This window comes from Engystomops pustulosus, chromosome 9 (genome assembly GCF_040894005.1).
Source record: "Engystomops pustulosus chromosome 9, aEngPut4.maternal, whole genome shotgun sequence".
In the NCBI taxonomy this organism is placed as follows: domain Eukaryota; kingdom Metazoa; phylum Chordata; class Amphibia; order Anura; family Leptodactylidae; genus Engystomops; species Engystomops pustulosus.
Window position 1 is genome coordinate 25,315,572 of NC_092419.1, and position 23,675 is coordinate 25,339,246.

Consider the following 23,675-nt stretch of genomic DNA (forward strand, 5'->3'; position numbering starts at 1 on the left):
CAAAAAGTAAAAAAAAAAGACAAAGACTCTTCGAGATGGCTCCAATCCAATTAAGTTTAATACTGTGAGTCAGACACTGACACTTTCCATAGGAGAGAGACAATGAGAATAAAACAGCACCAACATAACGGTAGCACCAATACGTATAACTCCGCCCTCAGTGCGACACAATGAACATCACCACGACCATGCAGTATAGTGTCGTATATCTCAAAATGTAGTATCTGTATAAGAACTAGGTCAAAATTCACTTTTCATCTATTAAAGTGAACTTCTGGGCAAAGCTGATCCACCATCTTATGCCTTGAATAGGACCTGAGGGGTGGAACATGACACAGGAAGTCATATAGCACCAAACAGGAAGTCTGTGTCATGCCCCACCCCCTTCTTAGTGGCATAACACAGTACATCAGAGCGCCCTTTAATTATTTCTGTCTATCAATACAAGTATTTTTCATTAAAAAAAAAAACATTTACAGTAACAGGTTTTACAAGAACATTTAACTTAAAAATAACAAAGAAAAATCTACAGTAGATGGAACTCACTGGGGTCGCCCTCTTTTGTAAAAACTTCTTCATACGTCTGCCCGTGTGTGACAATATGGCCTCCAAAATTGTATATTCTGTACAATGTGTAAGAAGACAATCAATGGGGTGACATTTAAAAAAAAAAAAAAATTATTGCACTTTAAAAATTTTTTATAGGTTTTTACATTTTATATTGTGTGGTACAGCTGATGTAATTTTGCTAATACCACGTGTATATAGTGACGATTTATTACTTTAAGAATAGAAAACTCTGACATCTCGTTACATTTTCATCTGTGGGGAAGTTTTTGTTGCAGGGTTTAGCTGTAATTTTTATTGACGGCATGTAATACTTTTTGAACACTTTTCTTAACTTAAATAAAAACCCTCATTATGGGTGTATAAAGGATATTTTTAAAATATTGACTGGAATACTTGAATCGGTTGCATATTTAGTGCAGGCTTGAACTGGATCGCTCATACTTTTAGAATGGCAGTCTATAGAAACACATATACTATACCATATGTAACGCGCAGGCAGCGTGTTATAGAGCAGGAGGAGCTGAGCAGATTGTACATAGTGTCCTATCTGCAGGCAGCGCGTTATAGAGCAGGAGGAGCTGAGCAGATTGTACATAGTGTCCTATCTGCAGGCAGCATGTTATACAGCAGGAGGAGCTGAGCAGATTATACATAGTGTCCTATCTGCAGACAGCATGTTATAGAGCAGGAGGAGCTGAGCAGACTGTACATAGTGTCCTATTTGCAGGCAGCATGTTATAGAGCAGGAGGAGCTATTTTATCTTTTTCAAGCTTTAATTAGGGATCGGCAGCCTCGTGAATGGGTCTGGTTTTGTTACTATGCTACTGAAACTTTATATTCGTACCTTGAATTGTAAGTGAATTTCCCAATACGTTTTGGCGGTTTCTATCAACCTGGTACTTATGGATCTGCAGACTCTCGTCATCTTGACAAGTTCTTTGCTGGGGTTTCCTGCCAGGATAAAGTATGTCCCAAAACTCTTTCTCCAATGCAGTTGAGTTTTTGTGGTCTACCGTCACGATCCTAATCATGTGCCGACATACAATGGAGGTGGATAAGCTGCCTCCTCTTTGGGACTATGGCTGTCCTCAGACTTTTCCTCACGGAAAAGTCACTGCCTAATAAACATACCAAGTCCTAACATAGTGAGGATAAGGTTCAATCGAAAGTCTACTTCACGGTCCGGAGCTTTCGTCTTCTTTGTATAATGGAAAGATGCTTCTCTTCATCTTTGATTATCGAGGACTGAGTAAAATACATCATAAAAATTGTAATTTCTAAAATTTTTCGGGCTCTTATCTCCAACTCTGACCAAGAAAAAGGTAGATGCATAGAACCGGACTCCGGTGGAAGAGACTGCGTTCTTCACAACTAAGAGTTCCTTCACATCACCTTATCTTCTACAAGATCCCGATGTCACCATTTTCATTTTGAGGCATGATCCTTGGGAGCCAAAGCCTTGTTGACCCAAAACAAATGGGAGACTCATTACTTGTAGCTTCTTATCGAAAACCGAAAATCGGTGAGCCATCAAACGCACTCTAGAAGATTGGAGAGATCTTGTGCAACTGATGATCATCTTCACAGATCTCAAAAGCCTTACTGATTTGTGTTCACCAGTCTCAAAGTCTTAACCAGATTTGCCCTTATCTTTTTCTTCCTTATACCCTGAGGGACTAATCTTATCTTGACTCAGAAGTGGCTGGCCATCTCCGGATGCATTGGACCCACAAACTTGTATTGTCCATACTGTTTGACCAGAGCAAGGCTTCGAAAAGTACATCAATACCACCAGTGGTTACACACAGAAATGGATGTGATCGACCTTGTACAACCACTTCCCATCTGGCTCTCATCTTATTCGGTCCTTATTACATGTTCTCTTTCTGCCTGGCCTAATCCTCCATATAGTCCCTGACCAAGGAGTCCTCAGCCAAAGATCTCTGAAGATCTGTTTCTGCCCAAGTGGCTTATTGGGTGAACCTTCACTCCGAGAAAATTACGATAACCACTCTGGAGAGTCAACTGGTTCTGCTCCCATCTTCATCATTCACAGTGAACATCCCAGTAAACCACATCCAGTTCATCTGCAGCCACAGAAATACCAGTGGCTTACACCTCCTATGGGGACTTTCTTTTTATGACCAGGTCTTCTATTATTGAGGCTATGGCCTCCTGGAAATATACAAGTCTACCAAGTTCAGATTTCCTCTTCTATTTGCTCTGGGAGACTTTCTTCGTCTGAGGGTATCACATGATAGCTACAATCAGATTCTGTTACTACTTCCATTGGGCCAGAGAACAATAATTAAATCAAAAGACATCCTCAAGTGCAAGAGAGTTGGGAGGGGAAACTTACTTTGTTGACTGGAAAGTTTATGGTATGAAAGTAAGTTTTGGGTTGACAGCAGAACGGTATTAAAGCTCCAGCTTTGTTCTGGATTGGTGGAAGGTAGAGTGGTAGGGTGGGTGGGAGGTAGAGCTTCTTCTCTTCTGGCCTGTGGAACAAATGCACTAGCTATTATTGCTTCTTCAAGAGCCACTTGGTGAAGGTGCACACCCAGTATTGGGTCGATAGCTAATCCGGTCTGACTCCTGGTTATACTAGGGGGTCACAAGAAGGTTGGTAGTGTGCCAAATACTTCACATATTCCTGTAAACGAGTTAAAGGGTGAAAACTGAAGTGGTCACTTGTCAAACACCCTTGGGAGTAGAACTTTGGGTCCACGACTCGATTGTCGGTTACTGAAGTGGTCTCATTAGGGACCGACAAGTCCTTCATGTGTCACAATCAACAAAAATACAAATAAATAATAAGTTATAGTGATCTTTGCCCCCCAAAACGTCACATAAATCTGATCAGCTCCTCCTGCTCTATAACAAGCTGCAGGTTAAACTGTATTTTCATGGTAAAATGTTTGCTTACAGCCCTGCTGCAGCACAGGTGCCTTGGCAAAGGGTCTCTCTGTACCTGGGCCTGCAACTATGAAATTGGGGAAACCTCTACATCTTACGGAAAAGCCGTTTCACCACCAACATAGACAAGGATTCTTTAAGGTAAAAGCAGTGACGCCATACAACTGTGATGTCTGATACACGGAGCAAGCTCCTGTGAGGCCTGGTTGAAAATTATAACATTGCACATTAAAGGCACTAGATTTCTGGAGAAGAACCGACGCTTCACCTCACTATGAAGTAATTGGCATCTAGATTGGATTTTGTGAACTTCTCTCTCCATATACTATAGATCTATCATATAATGACCTATTCTCATGGACCTCATGAACGTCATCCTTCTACATCTAGGTGGCACTATTTTTTTTATAGAACATTTTGGTGGGGAACCTAGATGTTGGGGGTCATATAGGGGTTTATAGAAGACAATTATTCTGCTCTTTACTGGTTCATCTTCATCTCGTGTCTTGGGTTCACCAATCGTCAGAATCATCCGTGGTTCCAGAAGACTCCGGGTCTCCTTGTGGCCTCTTCTTAGTGTGGATTCTGTAGTGTGTATCCAGAGTAAATTTCCTATTAAACGTCTTCCCGCACTTGTCACATGTGAAGGGTTTCTCTCCTGTGTGTATCCTCAAGTGTCTCACCAGGTGGGTCCTCCTTCCGAAGGCTTTCGGGCACTCGGTGCACTTGTGTGGCTTATCCCCGGTGTGAGTTTGTTGATGCCTTTTTAGGCTCGATGAATGAGTGAAACTCCGAGTACACAGGGAGCACAAGTAGGGTTTAACCCCCGTGTGACATCGCTGATGAGCTGAAAGGTGGGATTGACTCACAAATGTCTTCTCACACTCAGAGCACTGGAAGGGCCTCTCCCCGGTGTGGACTCTCTGATGGATATCCAGTTCTACCTGATCACGGAAAGTTTTATAACATTCCCGACATTTGTAGAAATTCTGTCCGGAATGGTTGTTTTTGTGTCGATTGAAGTGGCCGATGTGCTTGAAGGACTTCCCGCACAAGGAGCAGACGTAACGGATCTCTCCGTTTTCATCCTCGACAAATTCAGGATTATTGGTGACGTCACCTGAAACCTCATCAATGCTGTCATTCCCCACCTCCGAATAATCGGTGACATCCACCTGTGGCGCACAGCGCTCTGACCTCTTACTGTCCACATTCTGGATCTTTTCATCCATCTGCAGATCATTCTCCAACTCCATGGTAATAGATGGTGAGGCACAGGGCAAGGTCAATAAAGGGTCCAAACTGAAGCCCCTTCTGGGGTCTAGCTTCTAGGATGGTTAACGTCTCTTGGGGGTTTGAATTGGTTACTATAGAGGACCAGCTGGCCCCTCAATGTCTAAAGTCACACATCCTGGGCTTAGAAGATGTTCCTGATGGAGGCTGGTGCCGGGAGGAGGGTTACAGTGTGCAAGCTCCTGCCCAGTGTCCTTCACAGGGGTCACATCTATAGTATAGAGAATAACAATCAGGATTACACCGCAGCCTCACCCCCCCTCGTCTGCCGTTACAGCGCAGCCTCCCCCCCCTCGCCTGCCGTTACAGCGCAGCCTCCCCCCTCGCCTGTTATTACACCGCAGCCTCCCCCCTCGCCTGTTATTACACCGCAGCCTCCCCCCTCACCTGTTATTACACCGCAGCCTCCCCCCCTCGCCTGCCGTTACAGCGCAGCCCCCCCCCTCGCCTGCCGTTACAGCGCAGCCTCCCCCCCCTCGCCTGCCGTTACAGCGCAGCATCCCACCCCCCCTCGCCTGCCGTTACAGCGCAGCCTTCCCCCCCTCGCCTGCCGTTACAGCGCAGCCCCCCCTCGCCTGCCGTTACAGCGCAGCCCCCCCCTCGCCTGCCGTTACAGCGCAGCCCCCCCCCCTCGCCTGCCGTTACAGCGCAGCCCCCCCCCCTCGCCTGCCGTTACAGCGCAGCCTCCCCCCCTCGCCTGCCATAACACCTGTTATTAAACCACAGCCTCCCCCTCACCTGTTATTACACCGCAGCCTCCCCCTCACCTGTTATTACACCGCAGCCTCCCCCTCACCTGTTATTACACCGCAGCCTCCCCCTCACCTGTTATTACACCGCAGCCTCCCCCTCACCTGTTATTACACCGCAGCCTCCCCCTCACCTGTTATTACACCGCAGCCTCCCCCTCACCTGTTATTACACCGCAGCCTCCCCCCTCACCTGTTATTACACCGCAGCCTCCCCCCTCACCTGTTATTACACCGCAGCCTCCCCCCTCACCTGTTATTACACCGCAGCCTCCCCCCTCACCTGTTATTACACCGCAGCCTCCCCCCTCACCTGTTATTACACCGCAGCCTCCCCCCTCACCTGTTATTACACCGCAGCCTCCCCCCTCACCTGTTATTACACCGCAGCCTCCCCCCTCACCTGTTATTACACCGCAGCCTCCCCCCTCACCTGTTATTACACCGCAGCCTCCCCCTCACCTGTTATTACACCGCAGCCTCCCCCTCACCTGTTATTACACCGCAGCCTCCCCCTCACCTGTTATTACACCGCAGCCTCCCCCTCACCTGTTATTACACCGCAGCCTCCCCCTCACCTGTTATTACACCGCAGCCTCCCCCCTCACCTGTTATTACACCGCAGCCTCCCCCCTCACCTGTTATTACACCGCAGCCTCCCCCCTCACCTGTTATTACACCGCAGCCTCCCCCCTCACCTGTTATTACACCGCAGCCTCCCCCCTCACCTGTTATTACACCGCAGCCTCCCCCCTCACCTGTTATTACACCGCAGCCTCCCCCCTCACCTGTTATTACACCGCAGCCTCCCCCCCTCGCCTGCCGTTACAGCGCAGCCTCCCCCCTCGCCTGCCGTTACAGCGCAGCCTCCCCCCTCGCCTGCCGTTACAGCGCAGCCTCCCCCCCTCGCCTGCCGTTACAGCGCAGCCTCCCCCCTCGCCTGCCGTTACAGCGCAGCCTCCCCCCCTCGCCTGCCGTTACAGCGCAGCCTCCCCCCCTCGCCTGCCGTTACAGCGTAGCCTCCCCCCCTCGCCTGCCGTTACAGCGCAGCCTCCCCCCCTCGCCTGCCGTTACAGCGCAGCATCCCACCCCCCCTCGCCTGCCGTTACAGCGCAGCCTCCCCCCCCTCGCCTGCCGTTACAGCGCAGCCTCCCCCCCTCGCCTGCCGTTACAGCGCAGCCCCCCCCTCGCCTGCCGTTACAGTGCAGCCCCCCCCCTCTCGCCTGCCGTTACAGCGCAGCCCCCACCTCGCCTGCCGTTACAGCGCAGCCTCCCCCCTCGCCTGCCATAACACCTGTTATTAAACCACAGCCTCACCTGTTATTACACCGCAGCCTCCCCCCTCACCTGTTATTACACCGCAGCCTCCCCCCTCACCTGTTATTACACCGCAGCCTCCCCCATCACCTGTTATTACATCGCAGCCTCCCCCCTCACCTGTTATTACATCGCAGCCTCCCCCCTCAGCTGTTATCATACACAGCTGATGCCCCCCATTCCCAGCCTCCCCCTCCTGCAGCCGGGCTCACTCTCACCATCACGTTACTGCGGAACATCATGGGATACGCGGAGTCCCCATTGGAGATAGCGGAGTCTGCACCGAGAAGAGAAGCGCGAGGCCCCGCCCACTCACAGCAGCCCGCCCACTAACAATGATGCTTTTCTATGATTGGTGGAGGGAGACCGGCGCTGCATCCAGGCCTCGATGTCACGAGGGGCCACGAGCCTCCTGATTGGCGGAGACTGTGCTGGAACGCAGGAGCTGACTTCCGGCTGTCAGGAGGCGCCGTGCAGGTGGTGTATAGTATATACCGGGGACAGAGAGGCAGGAGGAAGGTCAGTGCCGGGAGAGAGGGGCGGCACATATGATATATACCACCATATACTGTCCTATAATAGCTACACTGTATACTTTATAACTGACACATATACTGCTCCTATACAGCTCATAAGTGATAATACCGCCATATAGTACTAATACAATATACTTCCCAACTGTTCCTAATAATACTGCAGTGCTGACCTTCCCCTAACTGTGCCCATATAATACCACCATACCACATCCTGAATCTGTTCTTGTGTAATACCGCCATATAGTAACTAAATAATAGATTTGCCTGTGTATGCTGCCATGTAGTAACACCCAAACTGTGCACAGAATGTAGTAAGGTGTTCATGTCTTCCAGGGCTCCTCCCTGTTCTTCACAATGCTCCGCCTCTTGGGCCGCACCGGTCGTGGGGGCTCCGGCAGAGCCCCCCGCAGAGGCGCCAGCACCGTCACCGAGCGGTTGAAGAGGGACGAGAGGCGCCGGCAGCAGCAGTGTCAGCTGGAGGAGGGCGCCATGCAGGAGACGGTGTGTGATACTGGGTATCCTATTGCTGATTATGGGATAATGATTCATATTGATGGTTTTCTCTCTTCCAGGGGGCTCCAGGGAAGGGGCGGCAGTGGAGCGACAAGGAAAGTATTGAGTATGAAGGTCGTACTGCCCCGGGAGAGAAGAAAGGTATTGCGATATATCATAGGGCGGTATACTGGGGCACTGCAGCAATGGTCCCTCCTGCTCAGTCTCTCACAAAATAATATACATACAGGGAAAGAAAACGCTCTATATGAGGAGACGACCGTTATCTGTGGACGCTATGGCACTTGTAAAGCCTATGTGATAGTATGAACTCTGCCTAGTAGCTTATTGCACTGTGCGGGCACAGTGTGGCGCTATGTTTCTTTCATGTTATTATATGAGCTCTGTTGTATGGCACTGTATGAGTGCTATATAGTCCTATATATCCACTGCATGGCGCTATATTAGTACCGTATCATTATATGAGCTCTGTCTAGCACCAAATTTTTTTCTATAGTGTGTCGCTATTTAGTTTCTGTCTGGATATATGAGCCCTGGGCACGGTATGGCGCTATGTTGCCTTTTTATGGTTATATGAGCTCTATATAGTACTGTATGGCTCTGTGTGGGCACAATATGGTGCTATTTTGCCTCTCTGTGGTTATATGAGACTCGTGTAGTACTAAATGGCACAGTATGGTGGTGTGTTAGCCATATATGATTATATGAGATTTCTTTGATAATGTATGGATATTTATGGGCACAGTATGGCGCTATGTTGCTTCTGTCTGGATATATGAGCTCTATATAGTACTGTATGGCTCTGTGTGGGCACGGTATGGGGTTATTTTGCCTCTCTGTGGTTATATGAGACCCGTGTAGTACTAAATGGCACTGCATGGGCACAGGATAGTGGTGTGTTAGCCCTGTATGATTATATGAGATTTCTTTGGTAATGTATGGCTATTTATGGGCACAGTATGGCCCCGTGTAGTACTAAATGGCACTGCATGGGCACAGGATGGCGGTTTGTTAGCCTTATATGATTATATGAGATTTGTTTGGAAATGTATGGCTATTTATGGGCACAGTACGACAGTGTGTTCACTCTGGATGACTATATGAGCTCTGTCTGACTCTGTGTGCCAAGGATGGTACCATGTGGGCAGTGCTGCCAGATCTGCATGTCTCCCTGCTTCATCCTAATGGCAGCTTCCCTGACCGATGTGTTCCATTTCCTTCTAGATACAAGTAATCCACTACCTGCAGGGTACAGCCCGAGGTACGTTGAGGCCGCCTGGTATCCTTGGTGGGTGAAGAAAGGGTTTTTCAAGCCTGAGTACCAGGTAATGATGGAGCACTGCATGTTATGGGGCAGGTACAGACATAAGATGGATAACAGATGACGTGTTTCTCCCATCACAGAGGCTTCTTCCCCATGCTAGGCCGGGGGTCTTCTCGCTCTGTATCCCCCCTCCTAATGTCACCGGCTCCCTCCACCTCGGCCATGCTCTCACAGTAGCCATAGAAGATTCTCTTGTGCGTTGGTAAGAGATGAGAATGTTCATTTAAAGGAAATGTTCCCTCAGAAATAGATCTACAATACCAGACACAACCTGTGTCATGGCGTGGCGCTGTTTCCAGTGAAATAATCTGGTTCTTTCTGTAACCTCTTCTGTGTACCAGGAGGCGGATGCTGGGGCAGAAGGTCCTGTGGGTGCCTGGATCGGACCACGCAGGGATCGCCACTCAGGTTTGTGGTGAATTCATTCACGTTAATTTACTGATTTTGGAAAAGGTTCAGATTTTGGTATCCTATCACCTTATGTAAACAGTCCAAAAAAAAGAGTACACTCACATTTCCCTTGGCAGGTCTGGATGTCGGGGTTCTCCAAGGCAGGTGCTGCAACGGCGTCTGGCAAATAGAGTAATCCAAGGAAAAAACTGTGGTAGCCGGAGCACATGTTATAAATTCAAAACATCGCTTTATTAAATATCCATTAAAAAGCACACATTGAGTGCATGGACGGTGCAGGTTACAGAGGCAAAAAAACCTACGCGTTTCAGCTCACTGCGGAGCCTTAATCATGGTATGCACTGCAACAATAAAAACAAACCTTTAAACCCTAAGGCACACCTGAACAATTAGTGGCTGCCGACATCCCATCTGGCAACATAGGCGTCGACACAACAGTTAGCTTGTGTAAAGTTTGTGTAAAGTTTACAAAAAGTTAACTTGTATAAAGTTTACATAAGAAATTTAGAGTTTGTGCAAAGTTTACAAAAAGTTAACTTGTATAAAGTTAACACAAGAAATGTAGACATAAATGTATAGAAGATATATCTAAGATACATACACTTGTCCTCATAAGAGTTGTTAGTAAATATATGACAGGTCATTCTTAAAATTCATGTCATGAGGATACCTGGAATTTAGTGCGAAGATCCAAAAAGCCTCCCTCCTAAGGAGGAGTTTTCTCCAATTGCCTCCCCTTAAGGGTCGATTAACATCGGAAATATGTTCCGGTATTGAATCAAGATAATGTTTTGTGTGAGATCATGAGGAATGGCCACAGAAGTGTCGCCAGGCGTGGTAAAACGCATGACAATATTTTGTCGCCTAGTGTCCCCAATATGAATGTTAAACCCCATAGTTGGCTGTTGATGACAGGTTTTTTTAAATGTGGAGGCAATAGATGTAATGTTTGTGTTTTTGCAGCCAACAAAACAGTAGAATTTACAACTGACACGGGTGCCAGTAGAAAGATAAAAACCTTCATCAACTGCAACACACAATACGTGCTGTACATTATTCGTTGCACATGTTGTTCTATTATTTATGTTGGATGCACAATACAGAAGTTAAAAACAAGGATAGCTCAACATTTAACTAGCATAAAGAATGGAGATGTTAATGCCTCAGGAGCTGCCAAACACTTCATAGAGACACACAATAAGAACCTTTGTGGTTTTTCCTTCTTTGGCATTGAACATGTTAATCGACCCTTAAGGGGAGGCAATTGGAGAAAACTCCTCCTTAGGAGGGAGGCTTTTTGGATCTTCGCACTAAATTCCAGGTATCCTCATGGCATGAATTTTAAGAATGACCTGTCATATATTTACTAACAACTCTTATGAGGACAAGTGTATGTATCTTAGATATATCTTCTATACATTTATGTCTACATTTCTTGTGTTAACTTTATACAAGTTAACTTTTTGTAAACTTTGCACAAACTCTACATTTCTTATGTAAACTTTATACAAGTTAACTTTTTGTAAACTTTACACAAACTTTACACAAGCTAACTGTTGTGTCGACGCCTATGTTGCCGGATGGGATGTCGGCAGCCACTAATTGTTCAGGTGTGCCTTAGGGTTTAAAGGTTTGTTTTTATTGTTGCAGTGCATACCATGATTAAGGCTCCGCAGTGAGCTGAAACGCGTAGGTTTTTTTGCCTCTGTAACCTGCACCGTCCATGCACTCAATGTGTGCTTTTTAATGGATATTTAATAAAGCGATGTTTTGAATCTATAACGTGCTCCGGCTACCACAGTTTTTTCCTTGTATCACCTTATGTAGTTTCTGAGGAGGTGAAGGGTCTCCTTAACCATCTTTTAGACTGTTTGTATTGACTGACATCTGGTTTCCCCTCACAGACTGTAGTGGAGAAGAACCTGTATAAGGAGCAAGGGGTCTCCCGCCATGATTTGGGTCGGGACAAGTTTCTGGAGGAGGTGTGGGAATGGAAGGAGAGGTAAGAGAGCAGTCGTGTGTGTGTGCAGACCTCTGTGTGACTGCGTCTCTGCTGTGTGGCAGTAATTGTCTTCCTCCCTGAAGTAAAGGGGACAGGATATATCATCAGCTGAGATCTCTGGGAGCGTCTCTGGACTGGGACCGATCCTGCTTCACTATGGATGAGGTGAGTACCGGGTGTGTACGGTAACACTGCGGACCAGATGATGTCAGAGCTGCATTTCTCTCATGTCATTAGCATAAGCCATGGATATTTGATGAGATTGGGGTCCTCTTATCCCCAGCGCTTCTCCCGCGCCGTGTCTGAAGCCTTCATCCACCTTTATGAGAAGGGTTTGGTTCAGCGGCGCCATCGTCTGGTGAACTGGTCGTGCGCCCTCCGCTCCGCCATCTCTGACATTGAGGTAAGACATTGGGCTCTGGCTTCCACTTCGTCTTCCTCTCCGGACACTACAGACCACTCTGTATCCCACAGGTGGAGAGTCGGCAGCTGAACGGTAAGACCTACCTGACGGTGCCCGGCTATGAGAAGAGAGTTCCCTTCGGGCTCCTCTTCAGCTTCGCTTATCCCACTGAAGATGGAGGTGAGATGGTTAATGTCATAGGATGTTACAGGCAGTGCTATATGATGGATTCCTGATATTTGTGCGGCTTTACTTGCTTTGTAGATGATGAAATCATTGTGGCCACCACACGTCCGGAGACTATGCTGGGGGACACTGCAGTGGCTGTCCATCTGGAGGATCCCCGATACCTGGTGAGATTCCCTGATCCTATCAGGATTAATTATAGATTGACTTCTCTATTAATCTCTATGGGGCTAAAGGAAATTGCCGAGCTGCTGTCTGCTCCATTACTCCATTAGTCTTTCACAATCTGCGTGGGTCTAAGCACTGAGATCCCCACTGATCAGCAAGTTAGGTCCTAGCCGTGGACTTGTCTTTGTGGGAAAACCCCTTTAAAGCTGCAGCATATGACCCTTCTATATTCACTTAGTACCTGTCCAGATGTTGGTGGTTCTCTCTGCACTGCACTGACTTATTATTGATTTAATATTAATCTAATTAACGATTTAATTTGTCTTAGAAATTCCATGGGAAGAATCTCCGTCACCCCTTTACTGGGCGTTTGCTTCCTGTTATCACCCATCAGATGGTCAACCCAGAGTTTGGGACTGGTCAGTATAGCTCAAGTATGTCAATGGTCAGTATAGGTCGGGTGTAATCTCGGTCGTCATAGGTCGGGTGTAATCTCGGTCGTCATAGGTCGGGTGTAATCTCGGTCGTCATAGGTCGGGTGTAATCTCGGTCGTCATAGGTCGGGTGTAATCTCGGTCGTCATAGGTCGGGTGTAATCTCGGTCGTCATAGGTCGGGTGTAATCTCGGTCGTCATAGATCGGGTGTAATCTCGGTCGTCATAGGTCGGGTGTAATCTCGGTCGTCATAGGTCGGGTGTAATCTCGGTCGTCATAGGTCGGGTGTAATCTCGGTCGTCATAGGTCGGGTGTAATCCCGGTCGTTATAGGTCGGGTGTAATCTCGGTCGTCATAGGTCAGGTGTAGCCTTTGACGATACTGGTCGGGTGTACCCTTGATATAGTCGGTATGGCCTCGGTATAACACGGGTCGGGTATAACCTCAGTCGGCACAGGTCAGGTGTAGCCTTGGTCGGCACGGCTCAGGTGTAGCCTTGGTCGGCACGGCTCAGGTGTAGCCTTGGTCGGCACGGCTCAGGTGTAGCCTTGGTTATAGCCTCTGTGGGTAAAGCAATTCTATTCCTTACTACTTGTGCATGTCCCGGGCCGCCCCTTTATTTCCAGGTGCTGTTAAGGTGACGCCCGCTCACAGCCCGGTTGACTTTGAGATGGCGCAGGACCTGGCGCTGCCATTGGTTTCTGTGATCGGGGAAGATGGAGCCATGACAGCAGCCAGTGGGGACTGGATTCAGGTTTGGCCGATGTTTAGTATCTGTACATCCACGTCTGGTGTTTGCGCCGCTGTCTATATTCTCTTTATGTTGATGTTTTTAGGGTGTGAGAAGATTCGATGCCCGGGAGAAGGTTGTGGCCGCGCTGAAGGAGAAGGGTCTGTATAGAGGAGACTGTGAGCACGCCATGCTGCTACCTGTGTGCAGGTGAGACCACTCCACTACTGCTGCCTCTAGATGGCGCTAAGCAACTACATCACATCAAGTAACAAATCCCAACACACTAAGTGACTGCGCTTCCCACTAGTGGTGGCTGCCGGAACAACATACACATACAAAACACTCATCCCAAAAAGGAATCCACAATACTGACCCAACACAGCTGTGTTATTTAATGTCCCTAGAAAGATGCATAATCATATATTTGTGTATGTTTTAGTAGCAGCAGGACTGTGAAATATGGATATATATTCCAGGATTGTAGCACTGGGAAGATGTCCTCACACTGCTGTTCTCTCACATGTCCTCACACACTATGCAGCCAGTGTTATGTATTGTCCCTGGAGGGATGTGTAATCAGACCTTTGTGTATCTTGTGTACATTGTGTTATGTGTAGTAGCAGCAGGACTGTGAAATATTGATGCACTCAGGGGTTTGTCCTCACACTGCTGGACATTTGTCTGTCTGCATTGATCTACCTACCCAACAGATTCTCTTCTATAGTAGTATGTGATCATAAGTTGCAGACAGCTTTTCAGAGCAGAGGGGAGAGCAGCTCAATAAAGATAGCTTGGAGCACAGCAGTGTGAGGAGACTCTAGCATCCTGGGATATAAACCCATATTTCATAGTCCTGCTTCTAATAATAACATAGAAAATTGTCTAATTATGCATCTCTTCAGGGACAGTGCCTAACACTGGCTGCAGAGCACAGCAGTGTGAGGGTAGGCCCCCAGTGCACTTGGAGAATAAGTCCTTCTATCTCAGTCTTTCGGTTAGTAACAACATACACAAAGGTCTGATTGTATAGATCTCCAGTGACAACACATAACTCTGGAGAGAGCACAGAACACAACAGTGTGAGTACACTTTCTCAGTGCAATCCTGGAATATTAATACATATTTCACAGTCCTGCTGCTACTAACAACATACACTCTGATGACATCTCCATGATCCCTTTAACCCTCCTCCTCTTTCCTTGCACCTTGTAGTCGCTCCGGTGATGTGATTGAGCACTTACTGAAGCGCCAGTGGTTTGTGAACTGTGAGGAGATGGCCCGGAAGGCCCTGCAGGTAAGAGCAGCTATTCCTCTATACTCTCCATCCTGCCTGCACCCCCGGGCTTCACTCATGTTGTGATCTTGTTCCTAGGCAGTGGAATCAGGACGGCTGAAGATCACCCCGACTTATCACCAGAAGAACTGGAAGAATTGGCTCTCAAACATCAGGTAGACTCCACTGAGAAGATCCATGGTCATTGAATACAATGGAGCTGGACTGCAATACCAAGCGCGGCCACTAAACAATGTGGGGCGCTGTAATAAGTGGGGAGACTACATCGCTCATTCAAACACTTTTGAACTGTTTAAAAAGTTATGGTCTCAGGTCACCATTGCTCAGATTTTGACCATTCATCTTAAGAAACATTGGTCAATAGACTGTAAAATCCCCTTTAAACAGCTCCGGGTTGTAACGCCATGATGGGAGTTGTAGTCACTGACTAGAGGAACCATTGGGTGTCTGTGAATGAGAGCCTCCATGCTTTACACTGCAGTCTCTATTCTGTAATGTGAGATTTGTGCTATTAATCAATACACGGTATAATTTCTCGTTTTAACCCTTTCTGTTCCAGTGACTGGTGCATTTCACGGCAGCTGTGGTGGGGCCATCAGATTCCCGCTTATTTCGTGACCGAGTCTGAGCCACCGTCTCCCCAGGTAAGTAGACCCCTTATAATGGTGCGGTCAATAGATCAGATTCTCGACCTCATTGACCTCCATGTTGTGTTTATCACAAGGGTGACATTGATGAGAGTGAAGGATTCTGGGTCGCTGCTCACGACGAATCTGAAGCCAGAAGGAAGGCGTCCAGGGTCTTAGGGAAATCTGAGACCGAAATTAGCGTTCAAAGAGGTGAGAGTTATGTGTGGTCTTCTACTCTACCTAAAATTTAAATCCTGGAATATCTGATAATCCGGTGCCTTCAAGGATGTCTATCACCAGATCAAGTATTGTAAACCAAACATGCAGACATACTGGTGTGCGCCCCCTCTGGCAGGATCTGCTGTTCTTTAAGCTTCTTATGACCTTGTTTATAAAAAAAAAGGGCTTTAAAAATTATGCAAAAAGGCATGAGGGGCTCCAGGCTCCATTAACTCCTATGGAGCCTGAAGCCCCACAGGTTCATTTGCATAATTTTAAAATACATTTTTTTTTTTTGGTAAAAACCAGGGCATAAGAAGCTAAAAGTACAGCAGATCCTGCCAGTGGGGGTGCACACCAGTATGTCAGTGTGCTGGGTTTACAATCCTTCATCCTGGTGGTAGATGTCCTTCACCGATTCTGACCTAAAGAGGGTTTTAACTTCCTGAGGATCTGATCACCATTGTTTTCTCCTCCTGTGTAGATGAAGATGTTCTCGATACTTGGTTTTCTTCCGCTCTCTTTCCATTTGCGATGCTGGGATGGCCGGAGCGGGTGAGTCCTGTTGCCTTTCTCCATAGGCTTCTATGTAAAGCTGTAACATGACCCCTCTGCAACCTCGAGTCTGTCTTGTCCATTTCAGTATTTTCTTTTTTATACAGACGAAAGACCTGGAAGAGTTTTACCCCAATTCTCTTTTGGAGACGGGCAGTGACCTCCTGTTCTTCTGGGTGGCCCGGATGGTGATGTTAGGAGAGCAGCTCACGGGGCAGTTACCATTCAGAGAGGTACCGGAATATTCATGGGTGGGGGTGGTTTGCTTTATTTTGGTGTTTCGGGTATTGGAGGACCTGGCAAGTCTGGGCATTACACAGAAATCTCATTGATATCAGTAGCAATTGTGCAATACTTCAATTGTCCAGCGGTGGCACTGCAGGGAAATTGAATACTTATTACCAAGTCATCACCGATCACTCGAGGTGTCATGGAAGGGAGAAACCCAGGGGAGCAATATATAATAAAAGGATTGTAAAAAAGTGAAAACTTTTAAATTTGAAATATAAGAAGGCGGGGTCTAAATTTCTTAAAATCGATTCAGTATGATATACATACTTTTTAACCCCTTGGTGGCCGAGGGTCATTGGTGCCTGCGTGTCCAGGTCAATTTTTGCAGTTCAGTTCTATGATGATATTGCAAAACCGTTTTCCATATCATAACAATTTTTAGTTTGTTAGTTTTTTTTTTTCATGACATGTGAGCCTTTAACATGATAGAATAATTTTATTAATACTCTTTGTTTTGTTTAGTTTTTTAAGAAATGGCAAACAAATTACTAAAAATGTGAAAAAATAGGGTTTTTTGTCATTTTTCCCATTAAAAAAATGTAATAAGTGGTAAAATTATATAAACCTTTTACCAAATTTTGTTATTAATGTGTACAGCGTCAGTCTGTCACCATTTCCAGGTTTGGATTCAGAGGCAGAGGGTGCATGTAGTTTAGCAAAGTGTCTTCTGCAGCTCCTGCAGTGGTATTGCTCAGTCTAGCCCAGGGGTAGGGAACCTATGGCTCGGGGAGCCAGATGTGGCTCTTTTGTTGGCTGCATCCGGCTCTCAGACAGATCTTTAATAAATAGTGACGGCTGCTGTGTGTCTCTTAGACTGATCACAGGCAGCGATGTTACCACTGCCTATGTCCTTTGTTCGACCCAGGCGCCATCATCTAAGCCTGGGTCAAAGAGAAGAGCGTGGGAGCGATGAGGAGCTGACTGCGGAGAGCACTGATAAGTGAATATTCTTCTTTTTTTTTTTTGCTGTGACTACCTATCTACTGGGGGGCATGTGCTGTGGCTACCTATCTACTGAGAGTATGTGCTGGGGCTACCCTATCTACTGGGAGTATGTGCTGTGACTACCTATCTACTGGGGGGCATGTGCTGTGGCTACCTATCTACTGGGAGTATGTGCTGGGGCTACCTGTCTACTGGGAGTATGTGCTGGGGCTACCTTATCTACTGGGAGTGTGTGCTGTGGCTACCTATCTACTGGGGGCATGTGCTGTGGCTACCTATCTACTTGGGTGCATGTGCTGTGGCTACCTATCTACTGGAGGTATGTGCTGGGGCTTCCTATGTATTTGAAGTATGTGCTGGGGCTACCTATCTACTGGGGGTATGTGCTGTGGCTACCTATCTACTGGGAGTATGTGCTGGGGCTACCTTATCTACTGGGGGTATGTGCTGTGGTTACCTATCTAATGGGGGTATGAGCTGTGGCTACCTATCTACTGGGGGCGTGTGCTGTGACTATCTATATACTGGGGGCGTGTGCTGTGGCTACCTATCTACTTGGGGGCATGTGCTGCGGCTACCTACATACTGGGGGACATGTGGTATGGCGACCTATCTGGCAGCCGCCGGTCTTTATAGGAACCCAGGAAGTGGGCAGCGGCACACTGGCCCTTTAAATCCGCAAGTGCTGGGGAGCATGTGCATGTGGTACGGCTCTTACGGAATAACATTTTAAAATATGTGGCGTTCATGGCTCTTTCAGCCAAAAAGGTTCCTGACCCCTGGTCTAGCCTGTGGCACTGAGATGTAATTCCAGACCCAACCTATAAACAGGAGGGGGGCGCTGTTACTGGCATTACACATCCATTACAGGGGGGACTTGTGTTTATGATTTGCCCTTCTGTCTTCTGCCAGGTTTTCCTGCACTCTATGGTCCGGGACGCACACGGAAGGAAGATGAGTAAATCTCTGGGAAACGTCCTGGATCCTCTGGATGTAATGACGGGAATTTCCCTGGAGGTAAGAACCTCTCTGCGGTAGTTCTAGATTGTAAACCCTGGCATGACCGATTCAGCCGGGCACCGTGCGGTCACATGACCCATTACCAGGGGCTTTACCCCCTAATAATGTCACCATTTATTTCCAGAACCTGCGGGAAAAGTTAAAAGAGGGAAATCTAGACCCACGGGAGTTGAAAGTAGCTGAGTCTGGACTGGTAAGATGTGCACATGTAGTTTATAGATAATACCGCCATACTATACACAAAACAGTATTTGTATATGCTGCCATATACTGCACCGGTAACAGTGCAACATATAGTGTTTAATTGCATGTAAAACAATACCGCCATATACCACAATCTGCAAGAATAATAGTGCCGTATGGTAACCTAACAATACCGCTTCATTGTACCTAACATACTACCATACAGTGCAGATACAAAATAATACCGTCCTATGGTGCCCCAGTAGTGTATATATTGTACCTAAAATTTGGTCTTTGTGCCTCTGCCAGGTGAAGGATTATCCCCACGGGATACCGCAGTGCGGGACGGACGCGCTGAGGTTTGCCCTCTGCTCTCATAGAGTACAAGGTGAGGCCTAGTCCTGTTTTTTAGAAGCAGCGCCACCCTTTTTAGTGGCCATATCCGGTACTGCAGCTCAGTCCCATTTGGATAATGCTCATTGTACTATCTCCTCCTCCCAGGTGATGACATTAATCTGGATGTGGCTTCGGTTCTCGCCGTGCGACATTTCTGCAACAAAGTGTGGAATGGGGTGAAATTCACTCTGTCTGCGCTGGGGGAAGGGTTTACTCCACTACCAATGGCCGAGGTGAGGGAAGCGTCTATCACATGCGCTGTCCCTTTAAAGGAAATCTCCCATCAGAATCCATCCTGATAAACCAGGGACATTACTCATATATCCGGACACCGTGACACTGGGAATCTTCTTATATTTGTTATCCGTTCCTTCTGACATCAACTTTTAATAATAATTAATAATAATAATAAGCTTAAGGGCACTGTGGGTTACCAGAGCCCCTCAGTGCTGCAGATTCACAGGCTGTTACACTGTGCAAGGAACACTCCCTCCTTTCCCACTCTGTGTAATTACATCAGGCAGATTGAGGGAGAAGCACTTAAGGGGGCGACAGTGTAACAGCCTGTAAAGATGCAGCACGGAGAAATTCACCCCAGAGGCCTTGAGGCGCATTAGCATAATTTTAAAAGTTGATGTTTAAAGGCAGGAGGCCATGGATCACAAGTAGAAGAAGATTACCACAGTCACAGTGCCTGGATCTACGAGTAATATCCCAGGTTTATCATGAGATTTCCTTTAAATTATAACATGAATGTTCTGGTGATGTAATAATGTGATGTTTGGGTCTTGGCCTCAGCTGAGGCCGCAGGATCCCCTGGATCGGTGGCTTCTGGACCGCCTGCGGCAGGTGACGGAGGAGTGTGAGAAGAAGCTCCAGGACTATGAGATTCACCAGGCCACCGCCGCCATACACGCCTTCTGGCTGAAGAACTACTGTGATGTTTATGTGGTAAGTGGGAGTCTGTACTTGTAATCCCCAGTACTACAACTACCATCATGCTCTGGCGGCTTCCCTGCTGAGTGTTATCCCAAATCTGCAGTTTTTTTGTTACTCCATTGCACTCCCTCTGCTATTTTTTTTGAAAATGTATCCCTATGAGACCAGACTACACATCGGCTGTGTGTAGTCTGTTACCATAGAGACACATTGGTCTGCAGAGGAGCTGTATACGCAAAACAATGTTTGTCTGCTTTTTTTTTTAATCTGTATTTTTTTTTTTCTCGTGTCTGGTGGTATGTAGTAAGATTTCTGCTCTTCATACAGGAAGCGGTGAAGCCCGTACTGAAAGGTCCTGCAGGCTCAGACGCTAAGCAAGTTCTGTACTGGGGGGCGGAGCAGACTCTGCGTCTTCTCGCGCCCTTCACCCCTTACCTCTCGGAAGAGCTGTGGCAGCGATTGCCGTCAACAGCCTCGGGGCGCGTTCCCAGCGTCTGTGTAGCTGAATACCCCAGCCCCCAGCACACGGTAAGGGGGAACCTGCTGGAAGCTACGCATTGTATGTAGACGCCACTCACCTCTCCCGCTCCTCTCTCTAGGCTCATTGGATGTATCCGGAGGAGGCGCAACGTTTTGACTTCGTATTCTCTGTGATCAGGACGTTGCGAGGAATGAGGAGTGACTACAACCTGACTAAGGCCCGGCCGCAAGGTAAAGAAGTCTTGGATTATTTTTGGTTCAGGTATATTAAATATTCTACAATTTTCAATATATTAAGTTCCGGGGATCAGTCTCCTTTCTCTTACGGGACTGGACAGTATTCCTCTGGTAGCAGATTCTTCTCCAATATACTTCCATGTACTGCTAAGGCTCTGCTCCTTTCCTGACAAGCAGGGCAAAAAGCTATTCCCATTGGCTGACCTGCAGTGAGCAAAGTATTACCATGACACTGAGCATGTGTGTCCACCATCACATAAGTGGTCACATTTGTATAGACTCTGAACACAAGGTGGGATCCCGGATGAAATAACCCCCTTTAAGTTTATTTACATAGAACAAGAACCTCCTAAAAAAAATGTAGCTCTAATTCAGCATTTCCTCCCTTATTCTCCAGTCTTTATCTGCTGTTCCCAAGAAGATGATCTGATCGCTCTACAGTCATTCTTATCGCCTCTTCAGACCCTCTCATTATCAGGCACTCTTCACCTCTCAGGCCCCGCCCCTGAGGAGCCCGGGGACGGTCCTGGTTGGGCCTTGGGAATAGTGACCGATACCTGTCATATTCACATGAACCTCAAGGTTAGTGGGTTGGTTAAATAATTCATCTCCTTCACTGTGGTCCTGGATACTGCTATAGATCTCTGCTTGCTGTAAAAGAATAAAACGATCCTAATTGTGAGACAATTCTGATCACTTTGATGCGGGATTCAACATAATGCGCCGAATATTTAGTATTTATTACAGGACCATAGAGCACATGGCAGGATTTTGGACTCCATTTCTACTCCTTTACAGAAAGCAGAGATAGATGATGTAACACAAAGAGGGAGGGGCAAATGTATTAATCAATTCTCATTTGGAAAATTTTGTCTGCAAAAATTTGTATCTTTCTGCCACTTTCTAAAAAATGTGGGTGTGGCTTATTATATAGACCAGGGAAGATATTCTTGGTGGTGGAAGTTTATTTGCATAAATATTTTGACAAATTCTTATTGGCTGCTTCAGGGATTGGTGGATCCTTCCTCGGAGCTCCCAAAACTGCAGGCAAAACTAAAGAAGATGGAGAAGCAGCTTAAAGGCAAAGTGAAGGAGTATGAGACGGAGGTGAGTTTTAGCTCTGACTATGACAATTGTGAACATACGTGGTCCGGACAAGGTCCTGGTGCTGGTTATGGGACCTCATGCAGGTGCCCCCCATTATCGTAGGATTATGTATGATGGGAATACTCCGGATAGAGCTGCTCATACACCATCTCTTCTCTTCTTCGCTGTCTTTTTTTTAGGAAAATTCACTGGAGATGAAAATCTCAAGGATACTGAGTGTAATGAAGACCTTGGAGCGGATGTCCTAGCAGCACAACATGTAATCAGGACTGACCATAGAACTGAGCGCCGGCTTGTGGTCACTGTGTGTATTACAAGCGCCGATGTGCTGTGTGAACGGGGGGAGCTGTGGTCATCACGTCTTCGCTTTGCTAGCACCTCGCGTAGGTCGCTGTGTACATTGTAATATTGAATTGTAATACAGTATTTTTTTTTACTAATTTTGATAATTATTTTTTAAAATCTCATATTTTTTGCTGGAATCGCACCATATAATGTATCGTTAACACACACCATGTACTAGAAGCCTATTACTGGAGCCCTACTAGAAATGCTATACAGAGACAAACTTTTGTTGTCCTGATCCATGCTCCTCTGGAATCCAGTTGTTCAAAGTTCTTAAGTTTAATTTCTCTGTTAGATGGGTTTAAAGGGATTGGCCACTTTACCTCATGTTTTCAGCAATGTGTGTGTGTGAGTGTGTTTGGCAGGATATTAGGTAATATACCAATATACATCTATTAGTAGTTCTGCTCCGCTTTCCTGATATGTAAAGTGAAGCCTCCTGTCTTTTTCCTCATCAGCCAGAGATTCCTGTCCATAACATGGCCGCAGATGGAGGTTCATGTTACTATTATCTGTCCATGAGCAATCGCCCTGCCAGGAACTTACGACAATATTCCTGAATATAAGATCATTGGGTTTCCCTGATATGATGGAGAGTATAAGAAGTAAGAGGACCTTCCATCAGCTCCATTGTTGAGTTGAGCTTTTTAACCAGTAGATGCCAATGGGTTTGATCAGTGTCTTTTACAATTATATAAAAATATAAATGTAAAAGACACTGATCAAAATTAAAGAACACTTTCAGATACCTGCAAGTTCTTAGTGTTAATATGGCACCTGGTGCTAATTTCAATAATTATCTATTATGTAACTGGTGCAGAGCTTTCCATTTTATGCTGACTTTGTGCCGGTCAACAGTGACTGAAACCCTCTGGCAGCAGGTTGTCCAGATGAAGGCCTAAGGGGTGAGACCCTGTCAGCCATAGCAAGAGAAGCCGGTCGTTCCAAGTCTGATTTTTAGAATATTGCAACTATACAACATCACAAACTCATTTAAGTCCCCCGAAAAGGCTGCTCACCCCTGAAAGACAAATGCAAGAGAGGACGGGATCATGCAGAGAATCTCCATGGGGAATTGTTTCAACACTGCAGCTGGAATTGCTCACCAGTTCAGCACTGAACAGGGTAAGGATCTGCCTTGTCATAAAGTGTCAACGTTTAAGAGCATCTGGACTGAAAGCAGAACATCTAATAAGCAAAAAGAATCAAAAGGCTAGACTGACCTTTGCTGAGGAGAATGTTATGTAGACAGAGAAGTGCTCATCAGTTCTTATTGGTGATGAAAGCAAGTCTCATTTAGTTGGATCTAATTGGAAACATTCGTTGACAAAATGGAAAAAGACTGAACCAAAATTGTGAAGTGAGAGGTGGTGGAGGAAGTGTCATGGTTTGGGGAATATTTTCTGCAGCAGGAGTTGGACCTCTCATACAGCTACATTTTCAGTGTATATGATATATAAATGTACATGGTGGTCTCC

General features: G+C 46.6%; 3 protein-coding genes across 3 annotated transcripts in view; 1 reads left to right on the forward strand and 2 right to left on the reverse strand.

Annotated features, from left to right (window-relative positions):
• Positions 1-9,949, reverse strand: part of LOC140077057 (uncharacterized) — a 24,853-nt gene extending 14,904 nt beyond the window's left edge. Inside the window, exon 1 of the mRNA XM_072123915.1 lies at positions 9,733-9,949. The gene's annotated coding sequence lies outside the window, so the exon portion shown is untranslated. The remainder of the gene's footprint in view (positions 1-9,732) is intronic.
• Positions 749-7,168, reverse strand: LOC140077056 (uncharacterized). Its single transcript, XM_072123914.1, has 2 exons — positions 7,065-7,168; positions 749-4,991 (listed from the first exon to the last, which is right to left on the reverse strand). The coding sequence occupies exon 2, from the start codon at positions 4,741-4,743 to the stop codon at positions 4,000-4,002; it is 744 nt and encodes a 247-aa protein (XP_071980015.1). The 5' UTR covers positions 4,744-4,991; positions 7,065-7,168; the 3' UTR covers positions 749-3,999.
• On the forward strand, positions 7,274-22,287 carry VARS2 (valyl-tRNA synthetase 2, mitochondrial). Its single transcript, XM_072123916.1, has 30 exons — positions 7,274-7,365; positions 7,716-7,883; positions 7,955-8,036; positions 9,120-9,220; positions 9,300-9,421; positions 9,561-9,627; positions 11,535-11,632; positions 11,716-11,797; positions 11,916-12,035; positions 12,107-12,215; positions 12,300-12,388; positions 12,718-12,808; positions 13,451-13,578; positions 13,661-13,764; positions 14,770-14,851; positions 14,930-15,006; positions 15,411-15,495; positions 15,576-15,690; positions 16,184-16,254; positions 16,362-16,487; positions 18,403-18,507; positions 18,635-18,703; positions 19,003-19,081; positions 19,195-19,322; positions 19,888-20,040; positions 20,356-20,556; positions 20,628-20,739; positions 21,143-21,327; positions 21,754-21,852; positions 22,032-22,287. Exons 2-30 carry the CDS (start codon positions 7,737-7,739, stop codon positions 22,098-22,100), a joined length of 3,096 nt encoding a protein of 1,031 aa, XP_071980017.1. The 5' UTR covers positions 7,274-7,365; positions 7,716-7,736; the 3' UTR covers positions 22,101-22,287.
• Positions 22,288-23,675: the final 1,388 nt, after the last annotated feature.

Bases quoted from the DNA above. Each gene is read 5' to 3' on its own strand.
- LOC140077056 (XM_072123914.1), bottom strand. From the start codon at position 4,743: ATGGAGTTGGAGAATGATCTGCAGATGGATGAAAAGATCCAGAATGTG.
- VARS2 (XM_072123916.1), top strand. From the start codon at position 7,737: ATGCTCCGCCTCTTGGGCCGCACCGGTCGTGGGGGCTCCGGCAGAGCC. The intron at 14,852-14,929 runs GTAAGAGCAGCT...TCTTGTTCCTAG, and splicing joins TGGCCCGGAAGGCCCTGCAG to GCAGTGGAATCAGGACGGCT. The intron at 15,496-15,575 runs GTAAGTAGACCC...GTTTATCACAAG, and splicing joins CTGAGCCACCGTCTCCCCAG to GGTGACATTGATGAGAGTGA.